Source organism: Cebus imitator, unplaced genomic scaffold, assembly GCF_001604975.1.
Source record: "Cebus imitator isolate Cc_AM_T3 unplaced genomic scaffold, Cebus_imitator-1.0 Scaffold268, whole genome shotgun sequence".
Taxonomy (NCBI): Eukaryota; Metazoa; Chordata; class Mammalia; order Primates; family Cebidae; genus Cebus; species Cebus imitator.
This window is the reverse complement of record NW_016107583.1, coordinates 1,501,626-1,526,179: the sequence shown is the minus strand read 5'-3', so window position 1 is coordinate 1,526,179 and position 24,554 is coordinate 1,501,626. Positions and strand designations below refer to the sequence as shown.

The 24,554-nt window shown below is 37.6% G+C and overlaps 1 protein-coding gene across 2 annotated transcripts in view; it reads right to left on the bottom strand.

Moving 5' to 3' along the window:
* STAT4 (signal transducer and activator of transcription 4) overlaps window positions 1–24,554 on the bottom strand; it is a 116,446-nt gene that overhangs the window by 6,474 nt on the left and 85,418 nt on the right. Inside the window, exons 11-23 of one of the 2 annotated variants that reach the window (XM_017500678.2) lie at window positions 23,158–23,217; window positions 22,676–22,693; window positions 22,501–22,594; window positions 19,469–19,513; window positions 8,944–9,027; window positions 8,218–8,316; window positions 5,202–5,337; window positions 3,573–3,622; window positions 3,239–3,333; window positions 2,809–2,945; window positions 2,278–2,469; window positions 781–847; window positions 307–415 (exon numbers count right to left, since the gene is read on the bottom strand). In XM_017500678.2, the coding sequence (XP_017356167.1) occupies window positions 307–415; window positions 781–847; window positions 2,278–2,469; window positions 2,809–2,945; window positions 3,239–3,333; window positions 3,573–3,622; window positions 5,202–5,337; window positions 8,218–8,316; window positions 8,944–9,027; window positions 19,469–19,513; window positions 22,501–22,594; window positions 22,676–22,693; window positions 23,158–23,217 (1,186 nt within the window). The remainder of the gene's footprint in view (window positions 1–306; window positions 416–780; window positions 848–2,277; window positions 2,470–2,808; window positions 2,946–3,238; window positions 3,334–3,572; window positions 3,623–5,201; window positions 5,338–8,217; window positions 8,317–8,943; window positions 9,028–19,468; window positions 19,514–22,500; window positions 22,595–22,675; window positions 22,694–23,157; window positions 23,218–24,554) is intronic. The other variant, XM_037728547.1, reaches the window with a different exon arrangement.

Here is a 24,554-nt window from a genome sequence, read left to right as displayed (position 1 = left end):
GTGGGGAATGAGAGGGCCCATGGTGCAAGCAGGGATAGCGCTTGAGTAGGGTATAGGAATATTTTGCCCTCTGGTGGTTTCTGAGGGAAAGAACTTAAAGCAGTTTAAGTAAGTGAAGGTGTCTGCTTTCAACACTCATAACATCAGCAACACCATCCAGACATCTTTTGTGTTATGCTTATGAATTTGTTCCAAAACATGTGTTTTCTCCCTACCCAGGCAGAATTTCAGGCCCTTTGATTCACACACCACCTTTGCATCATTGGAAATGCCTTTGACCAGCAATGGAAAATAAAGGGAACATACTGCAGTTTCAATTGTTGTGGGACTCAGGTTTTCTCTCAGCACTGCATACACGCTTGGAGACATGGGAAGAAGGTCTGATGGAGAATGTGGCTCCGTTGAATCACTTCGGCTTAAAAAGATAACAAGGTCAATGTGGACAAGGATTAAAAAATAATCACTGCTCACGGTGACTTACTGTGTCAGGAACTCATTTCTAGGGCTTCATCTATTTGTGACACTGAGTTGTCTAATTCATTTCATATCAGAACATTCAACGTGCTATGGAATATATGGCATGTAAAAGGGGAATTTTATAATTCTAGTCACAATAGATTGCTAAGTGTGCCATGAAAGCTAGCTTTATGTATTAAAGGAAATGGGATACTGAACATTAAAATTCTTTGCTCTCAGTTATGTGTACTCTGCTTTATCTTTAAATCTCCTATAGGAAAGCATTTACTAAAAGAAATTTTACATGTGACTAAGATTACTCACATTGTTGAGATGGGGATAAAAACAGAAGGAACATAACCTTTGTCTCCTCTTTCTGTTGGTCTTGAAACTAGAAAAAAAAAAGGCACAATGTTGGGGGAAAAATGTCAATATTATCAATAAAAGTGGGGAAAAAGTGTCTAGAAAAATATTAGCAACGCTAAGAAGAAGAGAGATAATACAGTTGTTCAGTGATCCACAAAAATGTTTTGTTAAATAGGGGACACATCTTTTAGATAAGCATAAAATGTGCAAGAAGAGAAAAACAAATCTCTTAGCAGGCCTAATCTGACTTTACATATTAATGCCTCTAAACTGTGTGGGGAAAATTGAGAATCAACTATATTACCTATCTTCTGTTTCATTTACGTTTGATTATAAGGACTGATTGAGTCATGTTTTGGGAGATAAAACCCAGTTCTTTTCATTAAAATTGACAGCAATCAGAAGCTTATGATTACAAATGTTTTCGAAGTACAGACATCAGTCTTCCCGAAAGTATCTTTGTACTGCAGTAACCATCACGTGCAAGCCTCCCCTTGGAAAAATTCCCCAAACTTCTCAGGTATACCATGCTGAACTAGTATTTGTTCCAATTTCCCAATCCTAATTTGTTGCATTGATATTTGTTATTTCATTTGATTAGTTGTTGAAAGTCATTGAAGAGCCACTGGTTTTTTGCTTTTATTTTCTTTTGTATTTTTGTTTATTTCAGAGGGCATGAAGTCAGGTGGCTGCCAGTCTGTGAGTGGCAACTGTAGGATATTCTACATGATGGTGCCCAGAGATTTACTTGCTACAGATGAAGATTTTTATGGATTGTATACACTTTCATTAAAGAAACAGAATGGTGAATGTACCTTAAAATTACACAGCAATTTAATGAATTTTCTTTTATATATTAGAATAATATTTACTGAATGCCTGTTTTGGCCAGGCATTGTTCTAGGTCCTTAGGATACAACCAGGAAAGGTAGGCTGGAAGTGTGGGAGGAGGGAGAGGATGAAGCACAGATCCACAGATACCCTCCCTGGAAAATGAACAAATACCCTGAGGTGTAAGACCACAGTAAGGTTAAAAATATAAAACTTATAAACACTGGGGTTCCTTTGCAAAATACAGACTTGCTTTGCTATTAAAAGCTTCTCATCATTATCCCCTCTTTCTTTTCCTTTCCCTTAGTCATAGACATGAAGTCTGCATCACTTCTGTCTTATGAAGGAGAAAACTGAAACTCTCCAAGCGGCCGTGAGAGGCCCCCACAGCCATGGTGAAGTCTAGTTGCAGCTGCTTATTACTCTGCTAGTGTTAGACAGCCCAGCAGTCCCTTTTCAGGAGCTGCTGACATACCACTTCATTTCTAATGCTTTGACCTCTGTATGTCCCTTAGATCTCACAAAAATTAGAGTAAACAAAAAGAGGAACTTCATTTACTTTGCTCCAATATGAGGTTATTTTCCAAAATCTTAAGGAAAAAAAACAAAACAAAAGAACCTAACCTTCACCAAGCTGGGAGCTGTAGTGTTTGCCGAAAGCTTTGTCTTTGGGAATGTCAGGATATAGGTACTTCAGAGGGTTTTCAGGAATGTTTTCAGCCATGATAACTTTGTAGTCTCGCAGGATGTCAGCAAATGGCAGAGCAGACAATCGGCCTTTATTGTAGGGCTCTACAGAGTGGAATCTCACTTCCCCTTGAAAAACAGAAATTGGAGAAATATACAGGTTCCTGTACACATTCCTTGTGACCATTTTTTCCTGCCCACATTATCTTCATGTCACTGGAGTGACTTGTCAGTTCATATCACTTCAATGTCAGACCTTCTGCTGTCTGGACAGTATAGATTGTTCATACAATAGAGCTTTTGGAATTCATAGGTACCCTGTTCTGAGACAGCTGCAACAACGAATATTCAGACCCACTGAACACATGACAAACAGATCAACACACTATTCACTTACAAAAACTGAAAGACTGGTAACCAAATTTAAGAAAACTAATTTCACATGAATAAACATTATTAAGTATATACCATTTTCAGAATGGTCCACCCAGGTGAAAGTTATTCCTCCAAGATGGCTTTCACTGAATCTTAATAAAAAGGTACCAGGCATTTTATCCTTCAGCAAGAGCCGTTCTTTCTCTTTGCTAACAAAGCCCATGACATACCTAAAAATAGAACATGCATGATTTTATCTGATCATTATTGCATCTGATCACTTATTGCATTTACAAAGAGCAGACCTAAAGTTTGTTTTGAGTATAATCAAAAGTCATTCATATCTGAAGTACTTATATGTAGATTAATATACATAGTGATACTCCACGAAGAATAAGAAATTGCAACTATTTTTTTCTATGGTACTAAACATGGATAAGAGAAAAAGAAATAGAAGAAAACCAATGACAACAGAAAAAAAGAACATAATTAACTCACATGAAAAATATAGCCTATAACTCACCCATCAATCCAAAGGGGAAGAATGTGTTTCTTAATTAGATCCAATATTGCTTCAAGCCATGTCCAAAAGGTAAATGATTTACCAGGTAAATGTTCCTACAGGAATAAACAAGCACTTTAAGACAATGATTATTTAAGTAATAATGTTGATATTATAATGTAAGGTCAATTTTTCAATAAAATATTATCTTTAAACTGAACAACACCTTAGTTTCTTTTAAAAATATCCTTATGTGGGAAATTCTCAAAACTCCAGGTAGTAATATAGAGACTTAGAAAGGAACACTGTATTAAAAATATGTATCTAAATGATGTCCCCCCTCCCCTGTTTGTACCTTGCAGAACTTGGCCCAGGTGAGGTGACCATCAGTGTAGCCAGAATGGACTGAAATGAAAGAAAATAACGAGATTTTTCATTCAACAACGAGATGCTTCAATTTTGTGGTCAATTTAGATATTTTCCCTCTTCCCTTTCAAGCATTTCTTAAGCGCCTGATATGGGATTGCAAAGTACTGAGTGTTAGGTACAGTACAAATATAAGACATCATCCTTGCTCCTAAGAAATTTATTATCTAGAAAAGAAGATTTTTGGTGAAGAAACTATGGTTTAGAAAGCAGGTGGGTATCTAGGATATGGGTGGGTAGAATATAAATTGTCAGAGGAGAGGAAGGAGAGCAAGAATAATATAGGACAAGGCATGATGGTCATGGACATGGCTCATACAGGAGATAGGAAGAGCTGCCTAATGTTGGTGAATGAACATTATAAAACAAATTTGTGTAAGTTAGGTGTAGCTAGATTACCAGGAATGTTGCCTATTAGGTGGAAAAAATAGACTAGAAATCTATTAGACAATAAGTAGCCATTGGCTGTTTTGATCCAGAGCAGTGAAAGGATACGAGAGTTTCCATGTAAATTTTTAGGGAAATTATACTCCTAAGAATAATTTGATAAAGGTCTGAAAGGATGTGATTGCTATCTATACTACATGTTTAAAAGCTTTAGTCACTCTAACAAATATTTATTGAATGCCTACTATTGCTGCTTATGAATTAAATAAGGATCAAAACATGTATTTATATTAAGTAAATTTTGTAATATTTTCTGAAACCTTAATTTATTTAAGTACGTATTGATCCAGGAGTAGGCACAAGTGGCAACCATCCCAGCACCATGTGAGTCAAGCTTAAATCACACATGATTCTACTTCTGCTGCACAAATGGATCTTTGGCCGTATTTTAACTAGAAATGCATATAGATCTAATTTTAACTCTTTTTGATGCTAAATATGTTAAACCCTGACTTGTCAAAATACAGCTCTCTTAGGATTCTTTTAGAAAAAGTTTGATTATAGTTGGTACGTGTAGTACCAATGACTCTAGTTTGCAAACTTTAGAAATCTCAGTCAAAGCTGAAACCTTGGTATGCAGAATTAAGTATTGCCCAGGTGTTTTTAAATTTCTATTACATTTCCTGGACTTTGTGAAGGAATCATTTTCCAGCTGGTTAATGTCAATTGAGACGTTAATATGAACGATCAAGGCACTGTTAAGGCTTCACATCATATTTAGTGGAAACATAGCCTGGAGACTGGGGTGGGGAATAGACCTCCATATGCTGGAGACTGGGGTGAGGAATAGACAGGGAGGGACTTTGGATCTGGACAAGTCTGGTCTGTGGCTTGGTTCTGCTAGGTACTAGCCATGCATCCATGACAAGTCACTTAACTTCTGCACTCCAATACAATCATTTATAAAATTGATAGAATAAGGTTAGCCTTGAAGGACTTTTCTGAGAATCAAAGATAATGTAGCACTTAGCTCTGTGCCTGGCAATATAGTAGGCATTCCATAAATTATGATGATCATCATTATTATTAATAGTAGTAATAGCGTCCTGGTTATTTAAAATGCTTGAGTACCAAAAACTGAGGCAAATCCTCCCTATCTACCAGCTCTCACCTGTAAGCTTCTCTGCCAGCATATTGAGTTGATCTGAATTAAGGCCACGACCAACGTACGATGAAAACTGCCAGCTCATCACCTCCAATAGTTGACTCAATGTGGCAGGTGGAGGATTATTAAAGAAAACCAAGTTCTGAAATAGAGTCATGATGATGATTTGTTAATTATGTTACAGTGGGTAGCTAGTTAGGTATGAGCAGGGCAAGAAAGGTCTCCCCCTGTTCTGCACACACACACTAGGAGTGTTGGGTGACCCATTAGGTGATGGTCAGGCAATTGTTAAGTGTTTCTCAAAAGTCATAATTGGTCACAGCTGGTGCCAGGGAATGACGGTGTCCTAATAGAAAACACCTAAAACCAATCAGCAGCTTCTCAGTAAGATCTCAGAGTGGGGAGAAGTAACACAAGACCCTAAGAGGTCAAGCTCCACACTTCGTTTCTCAACTTGCCCACTTGGCCCTCTTCCAAGTTGTACTTTCCTTCTTTTCTTTCCTTTCCTTCCTTTTTCTTACTGCTCTAAAGCTTTTAACAAACTCTCACTCCTGCTTTGAAGCTTGCCTGGGTCACTCCTTCTGTCTTATACCCCTCAGTTGAATTCTTTCTTCTGAGAAGGCAAGAATTGAGGTTGCTGCAGATCCATACAGATTCAGTACAGCCAATAACAATCACGCCGACGACACTGTAAGTCAATATATTGGATTCCTAATTTAAACTCTTTAGGCCAACCTAAGTTAATATAAAGTATCATCTCATCTCTGTTGTTCTTAAGATCGATGTCTTTTCCTAAAAGTCTCCTTGTTCTTCATGTATGTATATGATCAGGCTCCATCTGTCTTGAGAAGAATCACTTGACATCTCTTTAACTTTTCCCTATTAGTCTACTGATACAAGTACTTAACACTGTCCAACAAGTAATTTGACAGGTACTCTTTTCTAGAACAATATTCATCTGAAACAAAACTTATATCATGTTATTTAATTGGTTTATCATGGGGTTGGCACAAGTTTTACCTTGACCAGACCAATCATCCCAAAGTGCTAGAAACAGTAAATTCCCAGGCTAGGGAAGGTGATCCTACAATATTAAGATTAACCTCAGATTCCTCTTTTATGGACAGCGTAGTAGTCTTTTCTTATTTGCTCTAGATAATTAAAAAAACAAAAACAGAGAAATGATCTTGCTATGTTGCCCAAGCTGGACTTGAACTCCTGGGCTCAAGAAATTCTCTTGCCTCAGCCTCTCAAGTAGCTGAAACTCTAGGTGTGCACCATGGTGCCCAGTTAAATAAGAAAATATTCTGTATGGTCAACTACAAACAAGATTGTGCCAGAAACTGGCCAACAACAGTGGAACATAAGACCTCTGTTCCAGATTACTGGAAAACAGATGTCTGAAAGTCAAGAAAAATGTTCTAAGAAGAGGGAAGGAAGAATTCAGAAATCCAATGCGTTGCCTGGAGAAGGCCATTGAGAACATGAGCTAAATTGGGCTTAGATTAATCAAGAAAAAGAAGCAATTTAAGAGATTTCAGAAGGTAGGAATAAAAGAGGACACAGCATCCAACAAAGAATGGGCAATAGGAAGAGGAGGAATAAAGAGAAAGAATTTCTAGGGAAATGGTTTTATGTGAACCTGAGAATGGTGCCTGGAAAAGTGACCAGAAAACACAGAATACAATCAAGGCCCAAGGACTTAGGTTTTGAAGCAGGACAGAATTAAGAGGAGAAACCAGGATTAGTTGTTCAGATTGGTTCTTCAACTAGGCTGTGAGTCTGTATTTTAACAGCTGTATATTATCTTTTGCTCTAGATTCTCATCCTAGAGCCATGTAAATCCGGGATAATGTGTGTGATGACTTTGGTACGTTTCTTACAAAAGGAGGTTGCTGAAGGAAGCTAAGTGCAGCACTGCTCTGTGAGGCCGGAGAACAGAGAAGTAGCCCATCACTCCTTCTACTCCCTGGAGTTGGAAGAAAGCTGAACAAATGTAGGTCTAATGGGTATCAACATTTAATCTCAGGGGCATTGGCTGTCCTTTGCCTTAAAGACCAGGTGATTTCTCTGGTAAGTTCTGCTCTTTTGGGGGTACTCTGCATGGTCTTCCTCTCTGCAGTTAATTTTTCTCAGATGCTGGGGCAGTTGAGGAGAAGGAGTAGGGCTGTGTCATTTTCCTCATTTTTTTCTTAATAGAAACATTGAATTAAGAAGAAAGAACACCTACAGCTGATTCAATCTTACTGCTCGGATCTAAAGTACAAGAATTATTCCCTTTGGAGGGAACATTTGCTTTGAATTAAGAAGAAATGTTGTTATTTACATTTGACCTATTTTCTCCAGACCTTAGCGGTTTCCAGGACAACACACTGAGGTTTTGAAGGAGGGGTGCAAGGGGAAGGGCTGACACATCTTTTTGCCACTCCCTTCCCTGGTTGTCTTATAAGAACATCTATTCACTGCTGGCTTTGTGACTTGAGGCCAATTTTGAGTCAATGTCACAACCACCAGATGGCATCAAAACCCAGTTTGAGCCTAGGATGGATGAAATCTGTAATTAACTTGAAAAATGTGTGCTGTCAGAATACGGTTAGGCAAGATTGATGAATATTCTAATTACTTACTTGGAAACCAATTCTCTACCTTTGTAGAAGAGACTATATGGACAAGGTGGGACCAGAAGCAGCTGAGGAGGAGTTAACTAAGAAATTTCCCCCAGCTTAGTTAACAGAGCCATAGGATGGCCCTGAAACTCTCATACACATAGTTGGAAGCTGACCAGATTCTCAGAAATAACAAATAACCTGTCTGTTACTTTTGCCAGCAGAACTCTCTCAGGGTCCACAAACATCAGAACATAATACTTTAAATATGACATGAGAGGAAACACACAACCAGAAATAAAGCAACTCTCACCCTCACACCCCGCTGGCACACACATCTTTGGATGCAGATGTATTTGTTGGCAATAAAACAAATCAAATAGAATTATAGAAGGTGAGGTAGAAATAGAGTCTACCTGGGAATCGTTGGTTGACACGTTGTACCAAATGATGGATGCCCAAGCATTAGGTAACTGACTGACATTGGAAATCATCACCACAGGCAATGAGCTGGTCTGGTTTGGGGGAAAAAAAGCATGACTCAGGAAATCTCAGAAAACAAACAAGAATCTGAGCAACAAATTATTTAATGTATATAGTTCATAATGCCCTTGAGCTTTTTGTTTTAATTAATTAATTAGTTAATTAATTAATTTATTGAGACTGGGTCTCACTCTGTCACCCAGGCTGGAGTGAAGTGGCATGATCATCATTCACTGAAGCCTCCACCTCCTGGACTCAATTGATCCTCCTGCCTCTCTGCCTTCTGAGTAGCTGGGACCACAGACACATGCCACCACACCCAGCAAATTTTTGTATTTTTAGCAGAGATGGGAGTTTCACCTTGTTGCCTAGGCTGGTCTTGAATTCCAGGGCTCAATCTACCTGCCTTAGCCTCCCAAAGTGCTGGGATTACAGGTGTGAACCACTGCACCCAGCTATGCACAAGCTTTTATCAATTACATGTAACCAGAATGTTATGTGAACTAGTGAACATTTGACATATTGATTTTCTAAATTAAAACAAAAGTAATGAATAGGGAATGTACTAAAACCTAGAAAATACCGAGCTTATATCTATAAATGCTGACCAATTCCTGCAAATATCATTAGTAAATAGCATATGTTCTTTAAACACCTACCTCCAAATCCATGGTCAGGCCATAGAGGCAGATCTGTGTTTCAAAGGTTATGGAATGAAGTTCTTCAGTCACCATGTGACATCCCTAAGGGAGAGAGAAAAAATTGTTACCTCCCAAATGCATATTCACTATCTAATAGAAGACTTCTTTCTATATAAATTAATACATTCATTAATAAATTAATAAAATAAATGCTCCCAGACAGTGTCTATTATAGAACATTCCCTCTTATTGTCTTAAAGGTTATATACAGAGTTTGGAAAATCTTCATTTTCCCAAACAGAATGATTTTAAGTCTTCAAAACAAGATAATTTCTGGCTTTAAAAATTGTAGCATAGTTCTTTTTTCAGTTGAAATTTAGACAAGTTGTTCTTTATTTTAATATTTGAAAATTGGTCCTTTTGATTTACCAAATGTTAATAAAAACAGTCCGTATATGCACAGGTATACAGATACAAGCCTTAAGTGTCACAATGAATTTGTTTAAAAAGAATGCAAGACCTCCTTCTGGTTTAACATGTAGGTGGAGTACATGTATTTTCCTCTGTTCCCTCTGTTCCCTCCCTACCTTACCTCCAATAAGGTAATAGCTGGACTTTTATTCATTTTCCAATAAAGTGAAACTGTAATCTAGATCCCTGAGTAAAAGGTTGAGGAGTGCAGAGTGAGGGTAGAACAAAGAGCCCAGAGGTTGAAAGCACTGAGTGCCCTGAGGCTGCAGACTGTAAACCAGGATGTGCTTTAAGACCCCCAGCTCAGGCAGTGAGGTCTCCAACCCTCCTGACCTGGGCAGAGGAGGGAGGTTTGCTCTTTGGGGCAGATGAGTCAGAGGAATTACAGAGGCTGTCTACATTCTGGGAACAAGGTCAAGATGCAGGCAGGGGCTAGGTGCTGTGTGTGCTGAAGAGAGGAAGGTCCTGTGAAAGTTTACGGTTGAGCCCATGCTTGTCCCTCCTCTGACATCTAGGGCCAGGCTTAAAATCTCCTGGAAATGTATCTGGGAAGTGGACCAGACCAAGGAATGTAACATACAGATACTGCCTTATACACCCACCACCGCCCCCCAGCGACCCATTGAAACAGCCAGATTCTAAAAATCACCCTAAGTCTACAGTTCCCAACATGCACGTAGAATATTCAGGCAGTTTTTTAGTGCCCTTCTCTTAATTATTAACAGCAAATTGATGATCATCAGGCTTTGACAAAGCCTCTCACATGAAATGAGGATGCAAAAACAAAAAACTCAGAGGACAAGTAAAAGAAAGAATATAAGAAAACAGTGAAGAAAGCCTCCTGTATTCAGCTCAGTCTATTCAATAAATATATGGCATGTTGAAGGAGCAAATCAACCATCTGCAATGGGAAGACAGTGCTTAGACACTGATTTGAACAAGCCAACTGTAAAAAGCCTCTTTTGAGGCAATGGAGGAATTTGAATACAAAATAGGATTTTTTTAAGGAAGGCTTTTTAAAAGTTGTTGTTTAGATTTTTGTGACAAGGGTATTGTGGTTAGATTTAAACATTTCTTATATTCTAAAGATACCTGTTGAAGTATCTATATTATACTATACTATCTGGAATTTAAGAACTCCAGAAAAAATGTATATATAGGGGGAAAACAGGTTAAATATGATAGGCAAAATATTAATCATTGTTGAAGTTAGGTGATGCATAAATCCATTCCATTGTATTTTCTCTTTACTTCTGTATATATTACGTCAAAACATTAAACACTTTAAATGTTTACATTTGTATATACTTGAAAATGTTCAAAACATTAAAACACTTTTTAAAAACTATATAAGACAAATATTAGATCAGTGAAAGAAGAATAGAATATTATAAGAAACATTCCCAAAATAATAAAGAACCATTTAAAATATAATAAGAACAATAGACAAGTCAGTAAAAAGATTGGACATAGAGTAGAGGAAATTTCCTAGAATGTAAAACAAACAAACAAACAAAAAACCCTCAAAGAAATAAAAAATGGAATACAAAAGACAGCAAATAAAGAATCAATACATGAACTGCAACAACAAACTAACACAAGTTCTGGAAAGAGAACAGAAAAAAGGGAGTAGAGGAAATACCAAAGACATAACCAAATTGAAACTCTTACACACTACTTATGGAATTGTTACAATCACTGTGGAGAACCATTCTTCAGTAACAAGAAAAGTAGAAGATGCACATTACCTATGTACAACAATTCTTTTTGACTCTTCTGATTCTGACTCATCTGCTACCAAATATATATGTCAAAGATTTTTTGCACTCATATTAAGAAAAAGACTTGTAGAAGAATGTTAATTGAAGAATGTTTATAGTAGAACTGTTTACAATGCTAAAATGATTCATCAATAGGAGAATAGCTAGATATACTGTGTACATTTATAGAGTAAGAAGCTATATAGCATTGGAATAAGTGATCCATAGCAACATGAATCAATGTAGGAATGAGTCTCAGAAAATATTTTGTTGAGCAAGAAAAGCAAGTTGCGATAACATATGTACATAAAGATGTCATTGATGTAAAACCTAAATTTATAATACAGAATAATAAAAAGTATGTAGAAACATAAAATTATAAAGGCATTCTTGAAAACAATAAACATCAAAATTCAAGACAATGGTTACCTCTGCATTGGGAGGTGGGTAGGTACAGAGAGGAAAAGGATTAAAGGGGGATACCAGGTGTCTTCAACTATATTTGCAAAGTTTGAATTTTTAAGCTGTTCGATGAATGTTCATTTTATTATTCTTTATGTTTTTACATGTTTTCAATAGTCTATAAAAATGAATAATACAACAAAACTTCGCAAACTGAAGGACACAAGTGTTCAAATTGGAAGGACCCATGAACATCTAGCACAATAAATAAATGAAAAGCCACACTAAAACTCATTGCTGTAAAATTACAGGAAAGCAGTTTAAAAGTTTCAGAAGTGCAGGAATAAAAAGGCATTTATAAATGATTAAGAATCAGAATACAAGATAAGTAGAAGACAATGGAATAGTATTTTAAGGATTAGGAGGAAAACAGATTTCTAATCCAGAATTCTATATCCAGCCAAACTATCAGTCAAGGACGAATGGAAAAAAAACTTTCTAAGATATGCAAAGCCTCATAGGGAAATCTGGCTCCCTAGTACTTTTTCTCTGGAAACTACTGAAAGAATCTCTTTAATAAAAAGGATACAGTAACCTAAGAAAGAGAAAGACATGAACCCAGCCGGGAGAAAGGGGTGGGACTCCCTAGAATAATGGTGAAAGGAAGTTTCAAAAACAAACAAACAAACAAAAAAACCACAACTCCACAATTGCACAACAGGATCAGAGGGCAAGTTGCCAGGACTGGAGCCAGAAGATGGAGAGCTCCCTAAGTGATGTTGCAAAGAAAAAAGGAACTCTTAGATTGACATGTCTGACCAAATTGTAAGGACTCTTCTAGTCCTGATGGAAAGTTTGGGTCTTAATTAGTGACAGGTACATAAATTAATCAAATAAAAACTCAGGGAGACTATTATATCCAAGGAAAACTAAAAGTAATAGAAGAATGGAAATATAATCCTAGAGTGCTATATGGCTCTATATTAACAATTTTTATGTAATCATAGTAAGGTAAACATTGAATACATTGAGTAAGTGAAAATATGTTATATAATGATATTGTGAAGATGGGGGAGCATTTCTATGTACGGAAAGCTGTTACAAAAAAGACATAGCTTAATCTTTTATAGAAAATCAAGAGTTAGACATATAAAATTTTTAAAAATCAAGAGATATCAGTATTAGCATGATATTTACAGCTCAAGAAATGATCACATCCTGGGAGGAGTCTGGGATGGAAAGAAGAAGGAAACTGCAGTTAGTCCCTGATAAAATTTTATAGTAGGTGAAAAAGGACCCAGCAGTATTGTCATCACCTAAAAGCTTGTAAGAAAAATAGGATCTCTGGCCTCATCCCAGGCCTACTGAATCAAATTCTGTATTTTAACAAGAATCCTGGTGGAATTTGGGAGGAATTATTCTCAATGTGTGTATCCTCATTATGTTTAATCTCAAAAGGGACATGGAAAACTTGGAGATATAAAACTTCAACAATGTATAAAATGAGCCCTGGGAACCTGTGAACAAATAGGATTATCTAAACCAGAAAAGTCAGGGTGGGGGGTTGGAGGTAGCAGTGTCACCTGAGAAGAAAAGGAGGCCAACACTAACTATGCATTAATAATAAGTCAGAATTCTGTTTGCATTTGAAATTTGAAATAATGAAAACTGTCTAGTATAATGATACAAATAACAATGATGTGATTATGTGAGAAGACTTCCCTGATAATGAGAATGCTATGTTTAGGATTTGTTATTGAGAAGGAAGTAATTCTTTGTAGTACCTTACATTGCCTGCAGGTCGTTCTATTGACTAGGGTGGAATCACTTCTTACTGGGTTAGTAGAAAGTTATGTTTAATAAAAATTTTGCTTAGCAATCCTTTAGACCACCCCTAAAAGTACTCCCAACACATCAACACATCAAACAGCCAGTTTCTCTTCTCCAGCCCATTTACATTAAAATAAGTTGCTCTTTCTTTGGTTGAGCATGAGATGAACTAGTTGTCTTGAGTGTAGGCACCAAGTTAGACAGAAGGTGTATTTTTAAACAATAGAAAATCTCACTGCCCTCTAGGGAGGCGGTGCTTACACTATGCCAAACATGAGACAACTGAAGAATCTACAACTTCCACTTCATGTTCACTAATGGGTGCCTTTTAGATTCTCTACGTGTTCAATGATGGAACTCACCATTGAACCATGGTGATACAAGCCTGCGCAGAACATTTGAGAGGGCTCTATAGTTTAATTTCTTTTTCTTTTTCTTTTTTTTTTTTGAGATGGAGTCTTCCTCTGTTGCTCAGGCTGAAGTGCAGTGGCATGATCTCAGCTCACTGCAACCTCTGCCTTCTGGGTTCAAGAGATTCTCCTGCCTTAGCCTCCTGAGTAGCTGGGACTATAGGCACACACCATCACGTCCAGCTAATTTTTGTATTTTTAGTAGACACGGGGTTTCACCATATTGGCCAGGCTGGTCTGAAACTCCTGAACTCAAGTGATTTGCATGTCTCAACCTCCCAAACTGCTGGGATTACAGGTGTGAGCCACCACATCCAGCCTACAATTTAATTTCTATGAATAAATATATACCTGATCACTCAGTACATATAGCTTCCTCAGCTCTTTGAGTTATGGAACGTGTGTGTTAATCAGCCAAACATCAGGGTCTTAAAAGTGTGAGAAACCAGGATTCCACAGACAGAGCAATGATATTCAAGGTCGTCTATTAATTTTGGAAAAAGACTTTATGCTTTAGATAGTACTTTACTGAACTGAAATGTGGGTGGTGAGAGGGTGATTCTTTTCTCTGTGATTCAAAATAATTTCTAATGTTTACTTTAAATTTCTGATGCAATTGTGGGGCACATTTAGAATGAAATCCAGCAAGGAAGCTGACATACAATAGAGAAGACAGGAGAAAAGACACTCTGACCAAACAAAGCATCATTAGTTCTCACAGCCTGCATGGCCATACAGTCTTCATTATTTCATCAGTGTAGTCTAAGCTAGAGATACTATTCAGTCTCCCATCCTCAGGGTCCATTCCTCACAGAAGCATCATAGATAAGATGCACCATTAATGTTTGTATCAAAGCCATCCTAATCATTCAAGATGATTACAGATAGAAAATATCCATATTGATGATATTTACATTATCTGCATTGAATATTATAGCTAGATTGACTGTATTGTACTTCTAAAGAAAAATGCCCATTGGAAAACCTGCTAAGAAACTGGAAAACTGGTCAACCAACTTAATCAGGGCTCCACTTGGGAAAAAAAAGATACAACCTTATAAAAGGTAGGTCTAGATGTCACCATATTCTTCTCTGTTTTCTCTGCTCAGTGTCTAATAATAAACTTTGGAAACCTAGGATATATTAACAAATGGTAATGGCTTTTAACTTGACAGAAAACCTCTGTTAAGAAAAATATGACTTGGATAAAGGGTGATTTTCACCCAAATTTCTTGCTCATCTTTTAACGATCCATAATTTATGATAACGTCCCACATGGAAAACTATGTAGAATCGAATAGAAACAATTAAAATAATCCTTTCATTTAGTGAATATTGAGCACCTACTATGTGCTAGACACTGGGTTAGATGCTGGGAAACAATGAGACGAGAGGGAAACAGTGATCCAATCACATGAGAGATAGCCTTTAATCACAGAATCACAGAATCAGAAGACAGGAATATAAAATGACAACTCTGCTTAGCCCATAAAATAACGGTACTGTCTGGCTGCTGCATTCTAAAATGTCTAAGGTTTTAATAATATTTTTGTACAATCTCCCTCAAAAAAGTGTTGCAACTCTTTAAATTAGTTCAGCAAGAAATCAACTTGCTGTGCAAATGCTTGGGCTGGCTGGGGTGTGAGTAGTGTGTCGGTGTTTGAGAACACTGAACCTTGAAAGAACATCTGTTTGGCTATTTTGTTAAATGAAACTCAAGTCACCCAGGCTTCACTAATAGCTTCATTGTGCTTCATGACTTTCCACCACATAAACAAAATTACCTAACACCTCAGTCTGTGGCTAAAACTGTCATTTATCAGTTAAAGCCCACTGACAAAGAGCAAACTGGAGAGACTACAATTCCAGCTTCTCTATTCAAACAGTTTTCACATTTCAATAATCACTCTCTAGCTGGCTCCCTGCTAGATAAGGGCCTCCAGGGAAAGGTTGCTTCCTGGAAATGTTTATTTTACAGGGACAGATGGATGGGCTCAAAGCCTGGCCACTTGCTAGGTGATGAAATCGTTTATTCACATTGACTCTTCCCAGGAGAGAATAGAGGTGAGAGAAAGGCAGTGATTGCTAAAGTTGATTTTATTCCCACTGTCAATCATTTAATAACTATTTGATACAAGCCCTTGCAACCACAAAAGTAGAACGAAGGGACCCACAATTGTGTGTGTGTGTGTGTGTGTGTGTGTGTGTGTGTGTGCGTGCGCGTGCCTGATGGGAGTGATGGGCATTGGAGTGGTAGCAGGAATGCCAGACAAGAAATCCCATGAAGGGGCGTACACACAAATGGTGACCTGAGGTTTCAGGGACCTGGAGCTGGAAAGGGGAAGTGCCCAGGGTTTTGATAGGGACACATCTCCTGTAGAGCACTTGGCAGGTAAGCAGAGAAGGATAAAGATCAGCAGTTGTCTGAAGTTAGGTACCTCCTTTTAGAGCCCAGTTTTCCCATCTGTGTAGACACCTGCTCCCTCCAGAGGAGGCTGATCTGTAAATGTCGTTGCCAACATCTACACAGCCCACCACCACTGACTCACACACAGCTCATTCAGTCCTCATGACAGTTTTAGAAGTGTAGGTTAACGTTAGCACCATTTTGTAGATAAGGAAATTGGGAGTTAGAGAGGTTAAGTGGCTTGTGCAAGCTCAGACTGACCGAAGAGGCAGAAACCAACACAGTGCTGTCTCCTCTATCTCACCGAGGCACGACACAAGTGCAAAAGGAGACACAGTAGACAAGAGAGGTCAACAGCATTTTCTGAAGAAGCATTATTTTAAATTGTGATGTGAGATAGCCATGATTTCTGAGCAGGTGGGCAAGGTGCAGCCACTCTGTGAGATAGATGGGGTGAGGTGATGGGGTAGGAGTGCCAACCAGCTCGCCTTTACAGGGAAGATTCTGCGACCCAGAGGTAGCATAGCAGAGGAGTCAGGAGCAGGGAGATGGGATCAGACTGCCATGGTTTTATCTTGGCCCTACCATCAACTGCCCCTGTAATCTTAAGTAAGCTGTGCAACTACTCTGTGCCTCAGTTTCCATAACTGAAACAAGTATGAGGCTAATGGCACCTACTTCACAGTCCTGTTGCAAGAAAAGCAGAAATCAGTATTAGTGAAGCTCTTAGTGTCCACGAGGATTGTTGAAGTCATTCTTATGAGGCTGTGAACTCCTGCTACAGGTGCTCACAGATAAGCAACAGCAACATGCTGAAACTTGAAAACGAGGTTAGGGTATCCTGCATCCTGTTTTCCAGAAATTTGTTACCATAATCTCTGGCCTCATGACTTTATGAATTTCACTTTATTGCTCCCTCTTCCCTCACTCTTTCCTAACCTTCGTGTGATCATCCCTACTGAACGGCCAAGCCCCTGATTCCTGGCTTATCTTCCTTCACATTTCGTGACTACTGCTGCACAAAGGATAGAGTACCTAGGAGTCATACTAAAATTCTACCAACAGGTGGCGCTCAAAGAATAGATTAAAATAAAATGAACCCGATTCGCAAACCTGAAAAAAAAAAAAAGGGAAGAAATAAAAATCATTCTGATATGACTGTATGATTTTGCTATTCATCAGAAAATAAGAGGGAATAAATTGAAAGCAATATAAGTAGACAGTGTTAATAAGACAGTAGTTGATTTTTCTACAGTGGAAGATGATTTACTTAGATTTCTGTCTCTAGGGAAATCCAAATGAAGATTTTCATTTTATATTCATAAAGATGACAATATACTACAAGAGGTGAGCTATTTGGATTTATTCTCATTCGATTTGTTTCACTTAAAAAAAGTCCAGGGTAATGATGCTTAGTCTGTTCAGATTCATAAGTAATACTCAGGGATGTAAAGTTGAATGAAATGTTGCAACTCTGGCCAGAATTCCAAGGAGACGTGTGGAATGAGCTTTTATTTAAAATGTGCTAATGTTTAGGAAGTTTAGAAAACCTTTATGGGTTTCTATAAGCTGGGAAGAACAACTCCCATTCATTTGTTTTACTAGAATCTCCTTAAACTCAAAAACTCTACTCCTGTGATTTCTTTGACTGCAGAGACCTGTTTAGGGGGCTCTGCCCTGAGCAGCAATTCTACACTGGAAGGCTGAGCTCGTCTTTGGTGGTCCTATGATGTTTGGCAAATGATCTTTAAGACACAGTTAAGGGAATGAAGAATTCTTGGAGGGCAAAATGGTAGGGCATTAAATATTTTGTGATGGATCTTTATGGTTTTGTGGGGTGTGATAAATTGGATGTCGTTGGATGCTGGATTTATAAAGTGCTTTTCTTCCAAACAATTCAAAGATCTTTTTTATAGGAGCTGTGACTGTAAAGCCTAGAGTTTGGATTCATATGAACTACCCCAGGAATAAACCTCATTGTTTCAAAATTGCATCATGTAGGTGGTTTTACACCTGCAGCACCTCTGAACAGGGACTGTTGAGCATTACTATCCTGATCTCTTGGAGGAAAAAAATTGCAATATATCTTCATCAGATCATTTGCCAAACATCACATTTTCAGGCCCTGGCAGAGCATGTACCCAATAGTTTTCTAGTTCGAAATATATAGGTCATGGACTTATGCCTTAGTTTCTAGGTCAACTCAATAGATGTTCTACAAGGTCATGTCAAGTTCATGATTTGACCACTTGATCATCTACTAACTCAAATGTGAGTACTCAGACTACATCAGTTTGTTCCTTCATTCAATTCATCTAGTGAAATTCAAACATTAGAGAGCAAGGTGATTAATAACTCAAAATAGTAAGGTTGGTTTTACCCTGCATATCATAATTGCAGGGTAAAAATAAAAAAGGCTGACTTCATGTATGTGAGAAAATGAGTGAATGAAAAATGAAGAATCACAAAGATATTTCTTGATAATAGACTGACTAAAGAAATTATGACACGCCTATAAAATGCAATGTAATGCAACCAATTTAAATTATGTTCTCCAAGAATATTTAAAATTATGAAAAATTGTTCTCCAGGCTGGGCACAGTGGCCCCCCATAAAAAGGATACATGAATACATTGCTATATGGAAAAAGCAGGCTTTGCAGCAATAAGTATCTTTTTTTTTTTTTTTTTTTTTTGAGACTAAGGTTCACTCTGTTGCCCAAGCTGGAGTGCAATGGCGTAATCTTGGCTCACTGCAATCTCTGCCTCCCAGGTTCAAGCGATTCCCCAGCCTCAGCCTCCTGAGTAGCTGGGATTACAGGTGCCCACCATCATGCCCAGCTAATTTTTGTATTATTTGTAGAAATGGGGTTTCGCCATGTTGACCAGGCTGGTCTCGAACTTCTGACCTCGTGATCCATCTGCCTTGGCCTCCCAAAGTGCTGGAATTACAGGCATGAGCCACCCGTGCCCAGCCTGAGTATCATATATATTTAAAGTAATATATACATAAATAAAAGACTGGAATGATGTATACCAAGATGTTAATAGTTATTTTCTTTGGAGGGTGTTATTATGTGTTATTTTTATTTTCTTTTTTAAAAGAACTTCCGCATATTTTCTGCAATTATCAAGCTTTACATCTACAATCAGAAAAACATGAATTTGATTTTATGTGAAGTCAAGCAGTTTAAAAGCTTTGTAAAAATAAGATATTATAAGATCTGTTCCCAGAAAAATTCTATAGGAGAAAACATTTCCTACCTCATTTCCTTTACCTCCAGCACTGGACTTCATTTCCTTTGGTTGCTTTGTAAAAGAAAACAACAATATTTAGATGGAGAAGCATTATCAGCTACATATTAAATTGGTCGTACCTGTTGCTGTCGTTTTGTTGGTCACAGTTTTGACTTCTAGAACAGCAACATATTTTCAAACTCATTGAAACCTGACACAACTGCCCAGATTTAAGAGAGAGGAGCTTCCTGTCTCACCCCATGGGATGCCACTTTAGAAGCTTGAGTTGGCTTATCACTAAGACTTTAGCTTTCAGCCAACATTTTCAAGAAAAGAGATCATGCTGAGAACTTTCAGAATCCATACAGCACTCGTTTGTGCCGGAAAAGAATCATTTTGGCTAAGCTATGGGTGATGATTCCCAGTCCTTGAGAAACCAAGTCTAACAGAGAGGACTAGAAAAATAAACGATAGGTCAGAGTGTACCATATAGCATAGTAAGCCATTAAATGACACTGGAGAGGAAGAAGACTCACTGACACAAAATAAACGTGCACTGATATAGATTACTGAATGAAGAAAAGAGGCAGAAAACAAATAATATAGTGTGTATTATTTGATCCCACTTTAAAAATATATATAAATATTTTAGAAAAAAGGACAAAGTTATAAAAAACAAAGATGTTAATAGCATTGCAAGGTGGTGAAATTACAGGTTATAATTTTAAAATATTTGACTTTTATTTTCTATATTTATTTTGTATTAAAAAGGAATTAAAGTTTTATGCGTAAAATAAATGTGAAAATGCTTTGGAAGAGCAAAAAAGCACTGTAAAAGCTGAGGTTTTGTTATTTTACATATTGTGCCTGCCAAAATAAAGACCTCACTGATTTTTGGTGTGTTCCTTGTTCTCCCTTTTCCATGTGACTTTTTTGGGAGACAGACATTTCTAAGTTAAGCTCTTCCTACTTTACTTATTACTAAACATGGCCCCCTGTTGAAAGTTCCTGGAGGGTAGGAATCGAGCCTAACAAAATAGAGTGTGAGTCACAAGGATGTCTATAATACATTGTTCTTCATTACATTTTATTTATTTGGCAGTTCACACAGGAAGGATTCATTTTAAAAAAAAAAAAAAAAAGCAAAAACAAAACCATACTCCTCAATACTAAAAACCAAACAAAAACAAAATCAAAACCAGAAATCAGAATAAATTTACATATGCAGATATCTTTCTGTTAAGCTACATTTTATCTTTTAGAAAGTAGACTTTTTGAGGCAGATTCAATGGTGCCCAAACATTCAGTGAGGCAATTGCTAAACATTAATAAGCAGGAGGAGTAACGTGGTTTCTGGCAAGAAAAGCAGTAAGGTCTTTGGGAATCTAAGAACTATGCAAAGAGTCAGAAAGGCGGCAGGAAGAGAACTCTAGGTCAAGAGGAAGTGGTAAAAACAAGAAGCAACAGGATGAGGCTGGGTCAGAGCTTTCTAGACATGCCAAGGTGAACTATTTACAGTTGCTATACGCAGGAGCATCCTATTTCCCCAAGCTAGCCTCCTAAAATGAAAGCACTTTTCACCAGACATGATTATCGGAGATATAAAAATGAAACCAGGAATGCCTATCCATTATTGCATGTGTGTGTGTGCCTTTGTACTTTTATATTTATATATCATTGTTGTACATATTTTTGTGGTACATGTGATATTTTGATACATGTATACAATGTATAATAATCAAATCAGGGTAACTGGGATATTTATAACATAATTTATATTTTCTTTGTGTTGGGACCACTACAATTCTTTTCTTCCTGCTATTTAAAAATATACAATAAATTATTATTCGCTTCTATACTATTTTTTTTTTTTTTTTATTTTGAGTCTTGCTTTGTCACCCAGGTTGGAGTGCAGTGGCACAATTTCAGCTCACTGCAACATTCACCTCCCAGGTTCAAGCAATTCTCCTGCCTCAGCCTCCCAAGTAGCTGAGATTACAGGCACGCGTCACCACGCCCAGCTAATTTTTGTGTTTTTAGTAGAGATGGGATTTCACCATATTGGCCAGACTGGTCTCGAACTCCTGACCTCAGGTGATCTGCCTGCCTCTGCCTCCCAAAGTGCTGGGATTACAAGTGTGAGCCACTGCACTTGGCCCCTACTGCACTATGGAATACTGGAATTTATTTCTTCTGTCTAACTGTATCTTTGTACCCATTAACTGACTTCTCTTTATTCCCCTGCCCTACTTCGTTTCCTAGCCTGTGGTAACCACCATTCTACTATCTGCCTCCAAGAGATCTGCTTTTTTAGTTCCCACATGAGTGAGAACATGCAATATTTATCTTTCTATGCCTGGTTTATTTCATTTACCATAATGACCTCCAGTTCCATCCATGTTGATGCATATGACACGGTTTCGTTCTCTCAATGGCTGAATAATATTCCACTGTGTAATATCTCTCCATTTTAAGACAGATTATCTCTGTCCTTATCAGCAAAATATACTGACCAAGTCCTATGCATGCTTAGGTTCTATGTCTTCATTGCTTATAACTCAGACCTTCTGAGTAAAGGTTCAGTGTTCTTTCTACCATTTCTTCACTGATGGTGTGTTTTATTTCTCAACATGGTTCCTGATTTCTTTTCTTTTTTTTTTTTGAAACGGAGTCTTGCCCTGTCGTCCGGGCTGGAGTGCAACGGTGCGATCTCAGCTCATGCAACCCCCGCCTCCCGGGTTCAAGCGATTCTCCTGCCTCAGGCTCCTGAGTAGCGGGACTACAGGCACCCATCACCACGACCGGCTAATTTTTTTGTCTTTTTAGTAGAGACGGGGTTTCACTATGTTGACCAGGTGGCGGAGGTTGCGGCATCCTGACCTGGTGAACCGCCCGCCTCCACCTCCCAAAGTGCTGTGATTGCAAGCCACCATGCCCGGCCAGTTTCTAATTTGAAATAAGAAATATTTAAGCACAGAATATACTGTTACAAGACCTCTTAGTAAAGATGTCTCTGATTTGGAGAAAAAAAGCCTGTGTAACTTTACTGCTAAACTTACCAAATGTCGAAATTCTACCGAGAGACTCCCATTGGAAGATTCTTCAATAGACATGGCTTTGACATTAGTTCCACAAAGTACAAATCTTCGGTTGCTGGAGAGGAAATCTTAGCTATTTACATGGTCTCAGGTAAAACAGAGCAGCAATAAAGATTCCACAAAATAAATGTCTTACCTTAGAGTTGAAACATTCCTGTAAAACCAAGAAGATTCTTTAAAATGAGCTATGTAATAGATCTAGGAACAACTTTCTATGATACTTTATTTATTTATTTACGTATTTATTTGGAGACAGAGTCTCGCTCTGTCACCCAGGCTGGAGTGCAGTGGCACGATCTTGGCTCACCACAACCTCTGCCTCCCAGGTTCAAGTGATTCTCCTGCCTCAGCCTCCTGAGTAGCTGGGACTACAAGCATGAACCACCACACCTGACCTCCATGATACTTTAAAGGATAGTAGATAAAATTGATTTGAAGTTTTTATAATAAAAATTTAAAGTTAAACATTGAGCTTTGTTAAATGCTTGAACTTCAAAGTCAAATATTTGAAGTACATTGTTAGATAAGTAAATTTAAAAGATCAAAATTATTCTATAAAATAAGGGTCATTCATTTTAAATAGTCTTTCACAATTCAAAATGATATTGGAAAACTTACTTGTCAATTGATGCTTTAACCTTTACCTGATAGTTTAGTTCTGGTAATTTTATTAGTAGTCTGAAAAGAGATATCAATAAAAAAAAAAAAAAAGATAAAAATTGAAAGTGTTTTAAAACTCTTTTTTATATTTAAACATTTAAACATACTTATGGAATATGCATATAAATAAACCTTACATTATCCACAGTTATATGATAGTATGTTTTAAGAATGTACAATGCCCCTTCAGTTTGCCATGTTACTAACGTTGACATCAGTCACATAATAGCATTATTGACAAACATTTGGAAAGTGTTTCCATATTGCTTCAGTTGATGTTTGCTGGATAATACATTGGCTGGGTCAGAAAAAAAAGCTTATATTTTGGCTGAAGCCCAAATCTGAGTTAAATGTATAGATATAAAAATTTCTTATATGGCTTAATTTTATCCTCATATTACAAAAAAAAAAACACTTTGTAAGTGTTGATGATGAGTATTTTATGGTGACTCTACTAAGTCAGACCTCTAGTAAAATATGGAAAATCCCAATTCCAATGCATTTGAAATCTTTCAAAACACTATATTAAAATAACAGCAAAAATGTTCATTAAAAAACCAACTTCAAATGAAAAAGTAATTGAAGTTCAATATAAAAGTTTCTTTAATTCCTTCTGTGTCAGCCCATCCGTTATTCTTTTGCTTTCTCTAACTCCTCAGATTTCTGTCCTGTGATGTAACCTACCTGTGGGTTCAGTGCAGTTTCAGAGATAGTCATTCAGCCTCTCACACATTCATTCATTTACTCATGCCCTCATCCTAAACTTTGCTCATTCACTCAGCATGCACTGAGCTCCTCATATTTGCCCAGTACAGCCTTAGGTACCAGAGAACTGGTGTAGCAAAGATTGCAGGAGGGAGAAATGTGCTCTACATGAAAGGAGGGAGTACAGGCACATAGATGGAATATAGAGAATATGGTGATAAGCAACTCACTGGCATTAGAGAAATGAAATCATAGCTCATAGGCAGCCCAAACAAAAGGGTGGGTTGAATGTTGCAAAATGTTGAAAGTCCTGTACAAGGCACAAGATTGGTTCAGGGTTTGGAGTATGCTGAGTGTGCAGCCATTGGTAATGAATGGTGAGAAGGGGGCATAGTCATATAAAATAAGGCCAGATGTTTTTCTCCTCCACCTTCCTTTTTATACTACTTCAGGAAGGATCTGATTCACTATAAGATGCTGATGAGTCCCACTAAGTCCAAGCTCATCCTTTCCTTTGAAACAAGAGGATGCAATGGTATGGCAAAGAGGGGTTTTAGGAAAACCTTGATTAAGGATCACCTATCAAGATGGTGGGTAACAATGTGTAGAGGAGGATGGAGACGCAGTAGGTAGATGAGGAAGACAGAACT